Here is a 16,498-nt window from a genome sequence, read left to right on the forward strand (position 1 = left end):
CTCTCATTAGTAAGTTGAATAAAGAACAGAAGTGAGTAAGACTTTTGCTCATGTGGGTGTGAACCTGTTTAACAATTGCGGTTCATGATAACAATAGAAATTTGATGGGGTTGTTGTTTTTAGTTGTTTATGATTAATAAAGTTCACATAATTAATTAGCATTTGTCGTCATGCGATTACCTTTTTCTATGTCCCATCATGCGAAAGAAACATGAACACCAATAGGAAAAACGAAATTTTTCCACCCATATAAAATACCTTTTGAGTCTTGACTATACTAATCCAAGTTGATTATCAGGACTTTTTTTATTTATTATTTCCATTTTTATACAAGATGGGTCTCCAAATGAAGCTGAATACCTGCACAACAAGGAGATGGCAACAAGTACTACTACTCGAGGAAAGACAAAGCAAGAAGCTCGAGCGAAGAAGAAGGAACGGGCACAAAGCCATGGTATAAGCTTTGGTAAAAGTAGGGATGTGGGTCTTGATCAAAATCATAGAAGGATCAACCCCTAACATATACTAATCAGTAATCTGTGTGTATTTGGATTTATTATTAATTTGCGCAAACAAGAAGAGGAAACATTCCCGCATTTGAATGCCATGAACATCTGAAAGCTTTATTCTGAGCATGAGAAAGAACTAATAACGAAGAAATCTGACTTATTGATTGCCACAAAACCAGTCCATACATAAATCTAGTTTTTCCTGCCCCATAACATGTGGTAGAGTCTTGACCTGCCCCATAAGATCTAGTTTTTCGCCAACTATTTATTTTTGTTCTTCTCAGTCGTGCCATTTTTTTCACTCAAGCCGCTTGCTTCATTTTTTGTTTTGCTTACTCACCATTGATATATAAAAGAGAAAAGAAGAAGCAATAACTAGAAGAACAAGAAGACCAAGAAGACCAAGAAGAAATGGTACGCTCGACTTGTTGTTGTACTTGTTGCCAACTTTGCTAATCCCAACACGCTGGCCTTTGTTTGCATAAAATTTATTGCCACAAATGTTGTGGTTTCGAACCCTCCTTGGTTGATCACCACCTTCACCTTCTTCGTTGTAAGCATCGTTAATCCCAACATCTGTGCTTTCAATTGCGCGGAAATCATTCTCATTAATGTTGAAGGTCTCGTTGGTTTCATCGGTATTTTCTGCCTCACTATTTTCATTTTGCTGGAGCTCTTGTTCAGTTCTTTCTCTTTGGGGCTCTTCTCCAGAAAGTGTTCTGGGACGACCAGGAAAGCGGTTTCTTACCCTCTCCTGAGAGCTCTGGTTCAGTTGTTCAGTTTCAGATCGAGATCGAGACCCATCTTATGTATATGCAAAGATAAAAATGGAAAGATCTTCAAATAAGTGGAAGCAAATACTCTAAAATCAAATGGAAGACAATCTTTCAATAAATGGAAGTTACTATTGTAAACTAATTACATAAATTCCTTAAACCCTATACACACATAGAATCACATCAAGGAAAAGATCTTGAATCAAATAAAAATATTAATCAGAATATATAGTACTTACCTGCCATTGATGAAAGCTCAAAAGAAAAGTCTTCTATTCTCTGTAGAGTTCTTATGTTCAATTAGCAATAGGGACTAGAAGTTTTTTATAGTGTGTTTACCTGCCATCTTATATATATACAATCCCTTTCTATTGAGGGATCCCTCAAATAATTTTATTTGAGGGACGCCCTTTAGGATATCCTATAATTTTTTTTCCAATGATCCAAACCATCTATTTTTTAGGTCTTCATTCATAAATCATCCTTACAAAAAATTAGATAAATCAGAAACCGTTTCGACATCCAATTGTGTCCTACAAAATCAATGAACAAGGTGCTTTAAAAAAGTACTAAAACTTCAATAACTCAATTGAATGGTCAAATGATATTGGATTCAAGTGATTTTTTGTAGAGATGATCTTTGAATGAGTATCTACAAAATAGACTGTTTGGATTAGTGAAATACAATCTAGAGTGGGCCCTATAAGGGTGTCCTCAAATAAGCTTATTAGAGGATCCCTCAATGGAAGCTCTCTCTATATATATATATATATATATATATATTATTAGTCTTTGTTATATCTGCAATATTCCTAATGATCAACTTGGGAAAGTCTTTCCAGGAAAAACAAAAAAAAAAAAAAACTTGGAAATGTCTTGTAGAAAAGGACTGTGTGTGGAGAAAGGTTCAAGATTTTCAATTTTTTTTTTCTTAAAATCTTGACTGTGCGAGTATATTTAATAAAAATAAAATAAAAGAAATACAATCCAAAAAGAAATTAAGCAAAATCAAAATTAGGCAAACCAAATCAATCATAATCACACAAAAAATGATAAATACACGGGCAGTATCCTACCAGGTGAAAAGATATCGAAGGTAAAATAGTTTGCCAAAGCAATTACCAGCCCACCTAAATCTAATCGAAGGTAAAGATACCAATGGAACGAAGCTTCAAATAAGTTGATTTTTAAAGTTAATCTTTGCTATATATCTGAAATAATCATCATGGATAGTTTAGTCAAAAAGGCAAAAAAGGTACTCCGTGTGGAAAAAATATCGTTGAACTTTTGTTTTGATCAAATGCAGGACAAAAGAGGCCACTCTTGTCCGAATGCAGAGGGGGACCGGACAGACATTTTAAAAGGCATGTCTTGTGGAAAAATTCTACAAGACATTGTCCATCAAATTTGGAAAGCAGCAATTTGAATAATCACCAGTGTTGACTGGTGAAATCAGCGGTCAACGTAAAACTTTGATCCTAGAGGGGTGGCAAGGTTACATGGATCAAAATGAAAATAAAGATTGGGATATGGAAGAACACAAAGTGAAGGTTTTTTTTTTTTTTTTTTTGGAGCGAAAGAAGAACTCAACACAAAGTGAAGTTGATGCTTTGATTGATCTTCTCAAAATGATTCATACAAAGAGCGTGGAGCTTAAGGGGTTTACAAGAAATAGGAATTCGTTTGGTTCACGGAATGAATTTGAAGGGAAATCATTTCCCAAGAGATGAGAGATAAAAGATTCATTTTCCACGTTTGATAATGCTGGGAAGGTAATCGGGAGATAACACTTTATTTCCTTTCCCATGTTTGTTTTGAGTATGAATGGAAAATAAAGTTTTTATAAATTTTCAATTATACCCATATTAAATTAAATACAAAAATAATGCATTTAATGATATATTATAATTTTAAATTGTTAATGGGGACAAAATGGTCATGAAAAATATGTGTTTGATGTTGGTTTATTTTCCCCTTACTTTCCCATGAGCTAGACAACGATTTCTTATACCTGGATTTACCAAATATGATAAAGTAATTGATTTTTCCTCTCAAGTTTCCTTTTTCATAAACCAAACGGGCCTCTAAGTAAAAGGGAGATAGTCAGGCGCATGTGGTTTGCATGGGCTGGGGAGGCACAGCCCACTAGGCTGAAAGTAGCTTCTGGTAATCTATCCCTTCTGAGCAGGGGCCCAATAAGAGGTTAATTTGTGGATGGTCATGAATGCTTTATACAGTTTCCTAAGGCGACGATGATCTTAATAGTCGCTTACCTCCGTCTTGTCATGTGTGAGACCCAATGGCATCTCCTCTCGTAAAGGCACGTCTTGTCCTAGAAATGGCCCACTGGTGATCAGATACGTGGACGTCTTCGATCATTTGCAGCTCCAAAGTCTCTGAGTGAGCCATCCCCCAGGTGGTTGACCTGGGCATTCCAAGGTATGTAGGAAGATACCTTGATTTCTCCTAACCATATAGGCCAACCCGAGGGTTCGATGTGGTGACAGCCACTGGCGGATCTAGTAAGGCGCAAGGAGCTACACCTCCTCTAGTCGGAAAAACCATTATAAGTTTTTCAAATTGCCTTTTTGCTCAACTGTTGTACAGATTACCTTATTTTTATCTTCAACATTTAAGTAAATGTCTTTGTTCTTTTACTTTTATTTATTTTTATATTACTCTATTTACTTAAGTTTACAATGTAAATAAGGAAGTACCCCTCATTTGGATTCAAATAAAGTTACTAGAAAATCAAATTCCCACCAAATCAAAATATAAAAATTCGGTTTTAGTGCAAAATATGATTTAGGCTAAAAATGATGGCTCATTAAGTCAATATATATTTCATACTAAAATCCCATAAAATCAAGTTTTCTTATTTGATGTGTAAGGAATAAAAGCCGCCAAAAATTATCTTGAGAAAATGATTATTCCAAAAAATCATTTTTCATACTTAGTCAATATTGCATTTCTGCTAAAAAATTTCGGGATCCACCAATGCTGTGTGGTTTTAGTGCTCGTCCCGTTCGAGTGGTCAATCATAAGGGTCCGCCTCAACTAGTGTGGCTTGTGTGGGCTTTGAGTCCACATCGCGGTGGTTAATTCGGCTCGGTCAGTCCCTTAATCAACAACTACCATGTACAAATACATGGTACAAATAACCACTTTTTCTGTAGCACTTTGAGCCAATACAATAAGATTTTTGTAATTTAGCGTAGGCAAAGCAATAATTTAGATTCCTTGTCAAATTCCAATAATACCCATGTCGAAAAAATTATTTCAACTGTCACACCCCATACCTATATCCTCAAATAATTGGACTTTGAGCAAATATTCCAAAGCAAATTCAAAGAAATATTTCACTAAATTAGCGTTGGTATTTGTTGACCTGAATAATTATCAACATTTATTAATAATACAAATAATTAAATACCAGCCTAAGGCATGACCTAATGGCAACCGAACATCCTTCTGGGGTGAATAGATGGGATATAAATTCTCGGTTTAGGTTCTCTCTGCCATTATTTACTGGACTTTTACTCTGTGTATGACACCTCATTAAAATTTAATCCAAAATGAAACCCACAAATGCCACATAGGCAAATAACAGATTTCTTAACAGACTCGCTAACGGATGAGACAATCTGTAGGCTTTCCACGACGTTGAGTATGTACCCATAAATGTCCCTAAAATCGGATATGGACTCATAAATGACCATATGGGTTGGAGGTTTACTGTAGTTTAACTAATTTTTTATGTCCCATCATGTGAAAGAAACATGAACACCAATAGGAAAAACGAAATTTTTCCAGCGGCATAAAATACCTTTTGACTCTTTGACTATACTAATCCAAGTTGATTATCAGGACTTTTATTTATTTATTATCTCCATTTTTATCCTCACCTCTATACAAGATGGGTCTCCAAATGAAGCTGAATACCTGCCCAAGGAGATGGCAACAAAACCCTTTACTGGTTCCTCTAGAAAAGTTTCTGAAACTCAAACAGAGCTCCCACGAAAAGAAACTGAAACAGTGCTCCCACAAAAAGAAACTGAATCAGAGCTCCCGCAAAACAGAACTAGTGAGGCAGAAAATAGTAATAACCAGACCTGGAACATTCGTGAGAACGTAATTACCGGAGCAGAAAGCCGAAACGTTGGGATTTTCAACTTCGGCAACGAATATCATGAAGGTGGTGCTGTCGATCATCATCAAGGAAGGAATGGTCAAAACAAAACTGACTACAACATTGATGGCAACAAGATTGATTCAAAAGATGGGGAGTTTGTTGGGATCGGCAAATTTGGCAACAAGTACTACAACTCGAGGAAAGAAGAAGGAACGAGCAAGAAGCCATGGTATAAGTTTTGGTAAAAATAAACAAGAGAGAAAGTAAGGGAGCTGCGCTGCTGAATAAAGAAAGAGGCTGGAGTTCAGTTCCATGTTTGTTAGGTGGAGCACTTTGCTCTAGTTTTGCTTCTTTTCTTTCTTTTTTTTTTTTTTTTTTTTGGCTCTCTTTAGTTTGTTGTGTGACAGTTTATTACCCGAACTGATCTGACAATGAGTAATTATTTATTTACATTACGTACGGAGCTGTGTGGTTTTAGTGCTCGTCTGGTTCGAGTGGTCAGTCGTCCGCCTCAGCGAGTGTGGGTGTGGGCTTTGAGTCCACATCGCAGCGCTAGTGGTTAATTCGGCTCAGTCAGTCTCCATGTCAACAACCAACAACCGCTTTTTCTGTAGCACTTTGAGCCAATACAATAAGATTTTGTAATTTAGTGTAGGCAAAGCAATAATTTAGATTCCTTGTCAAGTTCCAATAATACCCATGTCGAAAAAATTATTTCAACTGTCCTAAATAGATATAAGAATTTTTGAGCTTGTTTGTGTGTGTGAACACCCGTTTAAAAAATATATATGTATATTAGAAATCTGAACGATAAGGAAATTGTAGACTTATCTGCATTATTGTTAAGATTGGAATGTGTGGTATTGTTTTTTCACAGAGATGATAGTAGAATTTGGAATTTGGAGGCTTCATGAGCGTACTCATGCAAATCCTTTTTCAGGTACTTGTTGGGACTTCCCACTTCTTCGCTCTTTTCTCCTTCTCATTACCTATGATATAATTGAAAGGAGGAGACATTCCTTTTATTCATCCCTAATTGGTGAGCGCGTTATGTGTGAGTACGATAATGAGAATATGGAATGCTTATTTTCTTCCTTGTGTAGTTGGTTATTTAGGGACGCAGGTTTTTCATGGAGGAACTTTGAATCCTATGGTGCTTTGCTAGGTGAAAGATTGAATTCCTTTTACAAATTTAGAAATAAACCCAATTCTAGACATGTATTTATAAAAAAACCCAAGCACTATTTAAACATAGAAACACACCCAAAATTAATCCCAAAGTCAACTTTTTGGGTGTGTTTATAAATGGGTTTTGAGTGTATGTAATGATGGGTTTTGGGTATGTTTATATGTTTAAATAGTGCTTGAGTTTTTTTATAATTTCAACCCCCATTTTGGGTGTTTTAGTGAAACTCCCTTTTTTTTATGCCAAAAGGAGGCAGATGGTGCTGGGTAGTTGTGCTATGATCGCTGTGTTTTGGGTGGTGTGGATGGAGAGGAATAAGAGAACAATTTTTTATGATGTTAAGGGTGACGATTTAGACCGGGTTCGTTTTTGGCATCATTGTGGGCATTGACTTCTTCAATATTCAAGGATATTAACTTTACTTCCATTCATTTGGATTCGAAAACTATAATTTTGTAATGTGTTAGGCTGTTTAGGTGGTGTTCTTTGTTTTGGGACTTGTGTGGCCCTCTTGGCCGACCATAATGTTCTCCACAACTCTAGAACCATCTTTGTATTCATGATTCTTCTATATGTTTCCAAATTTTTAATAGCAGAAATGTGCATTATTTCAACATCTTTTCATAAAAGGATTGGTTTGGTAGTGAGGTCATGACAGTATGAAAGCACAAGGATGAAACTAAAGTATCAGCACCGGAGGGATCCAAGGTTTTTCTTAGTGATGCAAAAATCAACATTGAATTAATTTTTGGGTGTTTTTTTAGTTATTATTTTTTGCAATGGGTGCCAAAAAAAAAATTTAGTTTTAGCTTACAATCTATTATTCAAGTAGCTGGCAATCCACAATCCAGTGACAATGATGCAAACAAAATTGTAATTTAGTGGGAATATCTAAATTCTAAACCCTTAAACTTTCTAAACCATACTTAACTCTACTGCACTGAACACTAATATAATTGAGTAAGAATTACGTCAATACCAATCAATGGTTTTGCATTTTTCATTTTTGGATTTTATTTTTGGGCTTAGGGTTTACTATCCCTAATGTATCCTAAACCCTAAGCCCTTAACCCCACTAAACCCTGCTCCAAGACAACAGAAGCCAAAGAGGTATTCTGGAGCATGAATGTCCACACACACACAAGGGCAGACCTACAAAGGGGCTTGACTGGGCTTTAGCCCAATGTCGGTTTTGTACTTTAGTCGTAATTGAACAACAACATCTACTACAATTAAATATTAGTCCTCTTATCTTTTAGAATTCAGCCTATCCTAGCAACCCACATCAGATTTTTTTTTCTTCTTCTACCCACTAAAATATATATAATCCTACCATATAATATTAATTACCCAAAAATTCCTGGTTATAAAAGATCTCCCAAAAAAATTTAGCCCACTCCTAAAAAAATTGTTGGGTCTACCACATACACACACAAAGAATCTAATGGAGGGCACAACCTAAATGGAACCCAAAAGTGAAAGTCTAAGAGACACAAAGGAGGCTTTAGGTTGCAAAAGCTCTCACAGATTTGTAAAAACATATATTTGCATGAAACCGTAGTTTCCTAAGCCCTAGGACATCCAAAAACATTCACAAAATCAAATAAGGAAGGTGTGGAAAATTCGTAACAAAAAATACTTTAAAACTTTCATCCAGTCGAAAGTCGAAACTGATAGGCCAACTCTGTGAACAATTCTGTTCGAACAAAACAAGGAATGCATATAACAAAGGCTGATCAACGAGCCTCCTAATGGTTGATGAATTGGCCATTGCAATTTAGAAATTTCACTTTTCAAGTACCATAAAATATCTTTGAGAAAATCTCAACCCATAGAATATATGTACCTTCACCTGTTAAAATTCTACATATACATATTTTGCAGAAATTTTGGTTTGACAACATGTTTTCAAAAGCAAACAACCTGAGAACTTATTCTAAAATATACAGACAAGAACCTAACAACCTAAAATGCGTGAATGTAAGGCATCTAAGTCCAATTCTACATGCGAGATTTAGAATTTGATACCATGGATCTTAACGAGCATGCATCACAACTTCTGGTGTTTAATATTCTAAAGATACCATCTTCACTTGTGGAATGTTAAAAATTCAGCCTAATTCTTAACACCAAAAGTCTTGCTAATTTACCCAAGACTTTATCAATGAATTTGATCATGCTGCAGCTTTGGCCATTGCGAGGGTGTGCCACCATGTTTGGGTCTCTAGACCCCCTTCCCTCTTTGGTCGGTGTACTATCAAGAGATGGCCTACTTACACCGTCAATTTGATTTTGTTTTTGGCTTCCATTATATGTCCTGGGAATTGTTATGATGATGAGCCGTTTCTTGCTTCTTCTTTTTCTTTTCAATGCTTGAAACAATTGCTACGTACTAAAAGAGCTATGGTGGGACTGCATTTGGTTTCTTCCATAAATTTTTTTTTGCCTCCATTTGCAATTTTTAAGGCCTATCTGTAGGAATAGATGATTTTGTTACAAAACCCACGTTCTCCAACAGCAATTTAGCTCTTAACATCACCGGCTTTTGCAAAAAGCGTCAACTATTAAGTGTCAACTAAGGCCTATTTTCTTGTAGTGCAGGTTCTCCCTCTTTATGCCTTGCTGCATTCGAAAAATCAGCTTCGTGTCGTTGAAGAAGTCAGGGAAGGAGAACGGCTCGTTGTTTTGGCCACCAATGTGGCTGAAACATCTTTAACCATACCTGGGATAAAGTACGTTTTCGATACTGGAAGAGAGAAAGTGAAGAGCTACAATTCCTCAAATGACATGGAAATATATGAAGTACAGTGGATAAGTAAGGCATCAGCTGCTCAACGTGCAGAAAGTGCTGGAAGAACCGGGCCTGGATACTGTTACCGTCTGTACTCTTCTGCAGCATATAGTAACATATTTCCTGACTTTTCTCTGGCTAAAATATCTAAAGTCCCTGTTGATGGTGTTGTACTTTACATGAAATCCATGAATATTGATAAGATGGGTCCAAAAAGTCTCCTGGCCAAACTTTAAGCTATTAATATGCAATTAAACATTTTGAAAGTTTCTTTCAGTAGCTTGATTTGTGAGGTGGGGATATAGTTTAATTTCACAAGATTTTCATGTGCAGCCCACTGACTATACATAAAATTGACAATACTGATCTCATTGGGGTTAGGTTTGCGGTTCTGAACCTGTTGGTTTGTGTATCTTATTGCTTGTAGATGTATCATTCATCTTCTAATGTTCATGGTTTTGGATGGTTCTTACTAAGTTCTTGGGCAGCGTTGGCTTGTTTCACCTGAAAGTATGCTTTATTTTGTTACCATTATGTTATTTAGAGATCATGTTTCTTGTGTTTCATCTTTTACGTATGGAGGACCGCTGTTATAGTATATGAACTTTTTTTGTGTCCATCCCAGGTATCCAATTTTCCATTTCCAACTCCTCCAGAGGGTGCTGCCTTGGATGAAGCTGAGCGTTGCTTGAAGATCCTTCAAGCACTTGATAGCAATGGAAGACTGACACCTTTAGGGAAGGCCACGTTTGGAGGGTTTCCCATGATAAGAACCCTCTATTATTGTATGAGGAAGAGCTCCTAGGCTATCTGCGCTGGTTGGGCAGATAGGGTTGACAAACGCATTAGAGGAAGTTCCGGGTCATCTGTAGGAAATAAAAAAGTTCATGTAGTTCAGTATCAAGCCTGCATGGTTAAAGAGATTGTGTTCCTCCACCGTTGGTCATCTGTTTCTAATTCAGCCCCTGAGTCTTTGGTATACATTGTTTTAAGCCAAAGGCAGCAGGTCAAAGACGGGTTTGGGAGTCTTTTTGGCTAAGCTGAATATAGAAAAGATAGACGGCTATGCTATGTTAATAAGAGAGGTCTGGAAGGAGATATATGGTTTCATTCGAGTTGTCCTCGATGAGCTATATGGTTGTCCATAAAAAGTAAATAAATAAATATAACGGATTAAAGGTAATTAAAAAAAATGAATTTTAAGGGGAAGACACAAACTTTCTTAACAAATAAATAAATATTAATCAAATAACCTATTTGAAGTAAGGCACTTGGAGAAAATTGAAAGTAATTATTAAAATGATTAAGGAGGAGCTCCTCCTTAATTTTTAGGAGCTAAGTCATGCTCAAGTTTAATTTGAATATAGGAGCACTTTGTTGTGTTGAAACCATCACAAGATGTTACATTAAAATTCAGTGGAATTGTTAGGTTGCACGTGACCTCGGCAAACGATTGATGAATCTTGTCATGGAAAGCAATTACTAGATCAATACGGTAGTAGTGAGTAACATTGGGAAGCACATGTTCCTCAAACAGCAGCGGGTTCCGACCTTGAATAAGGGCATTCTGAAAAATAGTTGTGTTCTTGGGGTCTTGGTGAATCGATTTCCACCTATCGATCAAGGTCACAAGACCAAATCTCTCATTTTGATAGTATGCAATGACTTGGGTGTCACTCCACACAAATTCCACTTTCTTGTTAGGGTTTGTGAGGGTGATGTTGAGAACGAGAGTGTAGGAGAGAGTATGGTTGATTTCGGTATAATTATTGAATCGACTAAGATAAGCACCGTTGACGTTGAATTCGGGCTGTGTGTACCCTATATTCGCGATAAAGAAGCAGGTGTAAGCACCAACAATGAAGAATAGGCACAACAACATGATATCTTGTTGCAAAGATGACTTGTATTCTTGACGTCTGAACTTTCAGTTGCAAACATGGCTAAAAAAATGCAATAAATAGCTGGAGAAATTAATGGATATAAAACTACAATGCTAAGGTTAATTTATAGCATTCCCGACTCCAAAACCTTCTTAAAAGAGGAGTTGATCAATCCAAATCAATTAACATTTCTTTGGGGAGAAGGAGTGGCAAGTTTATTAGGATTTGGATTGCGGTATTATCGTGGGAGTAGAAGAATAATTCCTAAAATTGAGGAAATAAAATAATTATTTATGTATAATTATTAAATTTGTTTTAACCCTGAAGAAGAAGAAGAAGAAGAAGATTACGCATCGAACACCACAACGTGCTCAGAGGGTCACAGATCCACGCTCTTCCTCCTAGAACCAAGCAAGGCGGAAGGCTGCTCCATCTGCTTGCTCTGCTTCTCCAACCCCCAATCTCCCACCGTCCACGTGTCCTACGCCCTCTCTCGGTTCTCTCAGGCCATCACCTCCGACCCCGCCTTCCTCCGCTCTCTCCTCGCCTTCAACCCTCACTTCCTCGTCTCGCCTCTCGTTCATGCTCTCTCTTCCTTCGACGACGACCCCATCGCACGACATGTCGTCCATCTCATGTCCGCTCTCTGCGATTCCGCCGGAGCCCCGTACTGCCGACTTCGTCGCTAGGGTTTCCGACCGCCTCTCTTTTGGCGCCTTGGCCTGGAGTCGCCGTCAGGTTTATAGGTATTTCCAACACTCTCTCTTTGTTTGTCTGTGAATTCTGGAGTTGCTGTTGAGATAAAAATTTCTGGTTGTTATTTGTTTTCTGTTTGGTTCCTGAGAAAATGATTTGTGTTTCTCGGTAGCCATACAGTGTATGACTTGTTACGGCCGGACGAATTTGGTGAAATCGAGCTTCATTCTTCTACTGTTTCTCATATCAAAACTCTGCTGTTTGTTTGTTTGCAAATTTACATATCAATTTTGAGATTTAGATACATGCTTTGGGTAATGTTTATTTTCTCTTTGCTTCCTAAGAGTAGGAAGGAAAATTATGAATTCTGTGAGTTTTCGGTAATCAAACAAAGGGTTATGCCTCTGAATTGGTTTGGTTAGGGGCTCAAAGTCATTCTTGTCCTGTTTCTTTCAAATTAGATTTTTCTACTCTACCAGTCAAAATGAAATTTGAGCGGGCAAGCTAGGGGTACCTCAACTTTTATTATACCTGAAACTCTCTGATCCTTGTATTTTGGTTACTTTTTGGCTAAATTTGTGCATCATGACTTTGTTCGTATGCAAGTGTAATGCCTATGATTTGGAGTCTACAAGGATTCGATCAAAAAATAAAACAAGGAAGTCTCAACGACGATAAGCATCTGTGCACCCAGTGGCTTCTACTAATGAAACGTTTTTCAACAACAATATCTTTAAGACTTGCATCATATTGATCTCAAAAAATATATATCCCTGCTAACAATTCTGCCATTCTTTAAGTGCAGCTTCACTGCTTAGGGGCCTTGTTAAACTGCCATCATCCTGTTTCTTCTATTTAAGGTATCTGTTCTCCAATACGCATCAGAGGTTGGTGATGGAACTGATTTTTCATTTGCCTTTTGCCCCAAGCTATTGCGCTCGTCTCTAGAGGCCCTCATGAAACCCCAAAGCGATGATGTCGGCTTGAATTGTGTAGGTTAGTATTCCACTTCTTGAATACTTTCTTGTTGTGCCTTGTAAGTGTTGAATTATAAGTCTGTAGCTGATTAGTATTAGTGTAATAAGATGAACTTTATGTGTGTATTCACTTTAGCATATCTGCCAAGTGCGAAGTCAAAATAGTCATATGTGGTGACTTTAGTTTTTGGTCAGATGGATGGCTGAGATCCATTCTTACATACAGACAAAATATATACAAAACGTCTTGCGCATAGACTTTGTGTGTAAGTAGAGCGCTTTTCTCATTCTATCCGATTATTCTATTCTTCTCTTACAAAACCATTCGCAAAAAACCCAGCAAGAATACCAGAAACTTTTAACATGGCCTCAGAGCCAGGTTCGATCATCTGAGCTTGGGCGTAAATCTGTGAACCCATTTAGCTGAGTTGAAGCTCGGTGGAAGCTGCCAGAGACCCATTATCATCTGAGAAGAGGAATAAAGATGTCTGGATCTAGAGGCTCCGAAGTGAGAACTCCAATTTTCTCCGGTGAGAACTACGAGTTCTGGAGAATCAAGATGATGACGATTTTCAAATCACATGGGTTGTGGAATTTGGTAGAGAAGGGAGTTAAAACTTCTGATTCAGAGAAGAAGAAGGCTGAAGAATCATCAGAGAATGATGTTGATGGAAAAATGGCTGTTGTGTTGATGCAAGACGCAAAGGCTTTGGGAATCATTCAGAATGCAGTCTCGGATCAAATCTTCCCTCGAATCGCCAATTCTGAGTCAGCGAAGATGGCATGGGATTTGTTGTACGGAGAATATCACGGTGGTGATCAGGTGCGATCTGTGAAATTGCAAAATCTGAGACGCGAATTTGAATATGCTAGAATGCGTGATGATGAAACCTTGTCTGGGTATCTTACTAGGCTAAATGAGTTGATAAATCAGATGAAAACGTTTGGTGAAATTCTGCCTAATACAAGACTTGTCACTACTACATTTTAGTCTTTGCGCGACGAAAGGGTATTCGTCGCGCAAAAATGATTTTAGTCGCACATCATTATGCGCGACAGAAGTTTCGTCGAGCATCGTCCGTCGCGCAAAGTTCGTGAAGAAAGGATTTGCGCGACGAACAAATGTCATTCGTCGCGCAGTTTGCGCTACGTATAACAACTTCGTTTCAAAAACATTTCGGGACGAACTCAGTGTCCGTCGCACATATATTTGCGCCGACGAAATAGTGGTCGTCGCAAAAAAACTGCGCGACGGAAATTTCCGTCGCGCGATAAATATTATTCGTCGCGCGACGAAATATTATTCGTCGCGCATACACATTTTGCGCAACGAAATCTGCGTCGCGCAAGATTAAAATATATATGTCGATTTGTTATTTAAATATTTTTGCGCGACGATTTACGTTTCGTCGCGCAAAAGCAATATTTATTATTAAAAAAAATTTATTATTTGATTTTTAATTTTGTAAAAAAATAAATTTGGTTTTTTTATAATTAAAATGAAATTACAATAAAAAAAATTAATCATAAAGAAAACATCTATTATATAAAATAAAATAAATGTATACAAATTGTAAAAGTAATTATAAAAATAAAAAACTAATCAAACAATGTTCCAAAATCTACTTGGTCATCTGCCACATGCGGCTCGGAGGTATGGGTGTCTGCAGGGGCCGTGGTGTGCTGGGGATGCTCGGGGTGGACGGGCTCGGAGGTCGACGCACCAAAAGTCGGGATTGGAATGCCGGACCGCGCAAGGGACTGCAGAATCACCGACATCTGACCCTCAAGCTCGGCAACCCGCGATGTCAAAACAGTCACCGATTGCTTGCTCGCGACGAAGACCGCGGTCGAGGTTCCCTCTGTCGGGCATTCCCCATCCCCCTACAATACGTTCCCGGCCTCCTCCCGAGAGTCTGATCCAACGTCTGCGTCAAAATCTGAAATCCAGCATCATGCGGAGGATCCACAGACTCGATCGGAGTCTCGGGAGGAAGTTGGGAGGCGGACTCTTGAAGAACCAACTGGCTCCTCTCCACCATCGTCGTCTGTTTAACATTACATAAAATATAAATTCAAAAATGCATATAAATTGAAAGTGTAACATAAGAATTAAAAATACATAATACTTACATGAAGGGACTCGGCCAACTCATTCCCAGGTCGAACATAAACGTCACCAAAGACGTCGATCTCTGGGAATTTCGACCCCCCCTTAATTGAACAAGAGAAGAAAAATATTAGTATGAACAAAAGAAATTAATAATAATGACGTATTAAAAATTAAATATAAATTATATTATTCTTACCCGACGCCGTGCATCCATCCTATATGAGAAGGGCCTGGAGCCGGAATGGTGAAGAAGAGTCTTCTTCTTCCTATTGCCCTTATTCACTTGGGCTTTATTCTGTTATACAAAAAATAAAACATAATAATTGAACTATAAATAAATTAAATAATAATGAGATATAAAAAATAAAATAAACATTAAACAAATATTATTAAAAGAATACCACATAATCGGGCGCCTGAAAATGAGCGCAGAGCCACGCCCAACTATCCTCCCGCCCCTCAAGCTCCTTCGGGCAACCCTCCCGAAGAGCGACTTCCGGATCATCAAACGCCTGGAAATGGTGGTGCAAGTCGCTCTTCCACTGCTTGTACCTCTCACCGAAGAGTCTGTTGACGTACGCCAAAGTCTCCTCGTTGATGTCCTCTAAGTCGTAGTTCGTCTGCAATAAATTGATTACATACATTAAGTAATAGAAATATATAAAGTTTGAAAGAAAAATAATTAAAAGATAGGAAAAATACCGACAACTGGCCGCGAACTTGCATCTTGATCTCGTCAGGTATGACCTTCCAAGACTTCCATTGCATCGGGCAATGGGTCCGAACGACGTGCCCAATGTCGTGGGCTAAGGAGCTATGCAAATCCGCCGTCGGTGCAGCCCGATGGCGCTCGTCATATCCGATGCTGATATGATCGTTGGTCACCCGGGTGACCTTCGCCGTCTTCAGGTGCCGACACGGCCCTCGGGTGTTCCTCTTGGCTGCAAAGGAATATGACAATATTGTTACATATACAATCAAATTGAACCATAAAATTCCCAATTAAAAAAATGTTTAAAAAAAAAATGAAAGGGGAAGGGTATTACTCAGGTGCCCCGAGGCACCAGTACAATCGATGGATGTGGTGTCGGTGGTGGTAGCGGGCCGGTGTCGCCGCCTAGCGCTAAGAGGCTGCACCACCGAAGAAGATGATGATGCAGCCGCCTGAGATCCCCAAGGACCAGCTAGCACGTGGTCTGCTCCATCGATCTTTGGAGCGATGGCGGTGAGCCGGCTCCGAACTCGGTGTAGCCGTCACCGCCCTACGACGTCTAATCAAGTCTGACATCTGCACAATTTCATTAATCCAATGTAGCACATACAATGTCAGTAAAGAATTGAACTAACTAATTAAAATCATAGTTTGACCTAGGGTTTGCGATTTCGGAGTATCCGGGACTCCGATCCACAATCCGTCGATTCCTAAACGATCCTA

The 16,498-nt window shown here is 38.2% G+C and overlaps 3 protein-coding genes and 1 long non-coding RNA gene across 4 annotated transcripts; 2 read left to right on the top strand and 2 right to left on the bottom strand.

The window, feature by feature from the left end:
• Positions 1 to 646: 646 nt before the first annotated feature.
• LOC148920441 (uncharacterized) lies at positions 647 to 1,609 on the bottom strand. Its single transcript, XM_089046524.1, has 2 exons — positions 1,525 to 1,609; positions 647 to 1,313 (listed from the first exon to the last, which is right to left on the bottom strand). The coding sequence occupies exons 1-2, from the start codon at positions 1,529 to 1,531 to the stop codon at positions 826 to 828; spliced, it is 495 nt and encodes a 164-aa protein (XP_088902650.1). The 5' UTR covers positions 1,532 to 1,609; the 3' UTR covers positions 647 to 825.
• Positions 1,610 to 11,464: 9,855 nt separating this feature from the next.
• LOC148920442 (uncharacterized) lies at positions 11,465 to 13,242 on the top strand. The gene is made up of 2 exons (XR_016124202.1): positions 11,465 to 12,023; positions 12,779 to 13,242. It is a non-coding gene; the product is annotated as an uncharacterized LOC148920442 (long non-coding RNA).
• Positions 13,243 to 13,434: 192 nt separating this feature from the next.
• Positions 13,435 to 13,941, top strand: LOC148920443 (uncharacterized). Its single transcript, XM_089044626.1, has one exon. The coding sequence runs from the start codon at positions 13,435 to 13,437 to the stop codon at positions 13,939 to 13,941; it is 507 nt and encodes a 168-aa protein (XP_088900752.1).
• A 601-nt stretch (positions 13,942 to 14,542) lies between these two features.
• LOC107880685 (uncharacterized) lies at positions 14,543 to 15,846 on the bottom strand. The gene is made up of 5 exons (XM_089046634.1): positions 15,766 to 15,846; positions 15,465 to 15,683; positions 15,260 to 15,358; positions 15,084 to 15,164; positions 14,543 to 14,998 (listed from the first exon to the last, which is right to left on the bottom strand). Exons 1-5 carry the CDS (start codon positions 15,829 to 15,831, stop codon positions 14,768 to 14,770), a joined length of 696 nt encoding a protein of 231 aa, XP_088902760.1. The 5' UTR covers positions 15,832 to 15,846; the 3' UTR covers positions 14,543 to 14,767.
• Positions 15,847 to 16,498: the final 652 nt, after the last annotated feature.

This window comes from Prunus mume, linkage group LG2, assembly GCF_029339155.1.
Source record: "Prunus mume cultivar Tortuosa linkage group LG2, ASM2933915v1, whole genome shotgun sequence".
NCBI lineage: Eukaryota > Viridiplantae > Streptophyta > Magnoliopsida > Rosales > Rosaceae > Prunus > Prunus mume.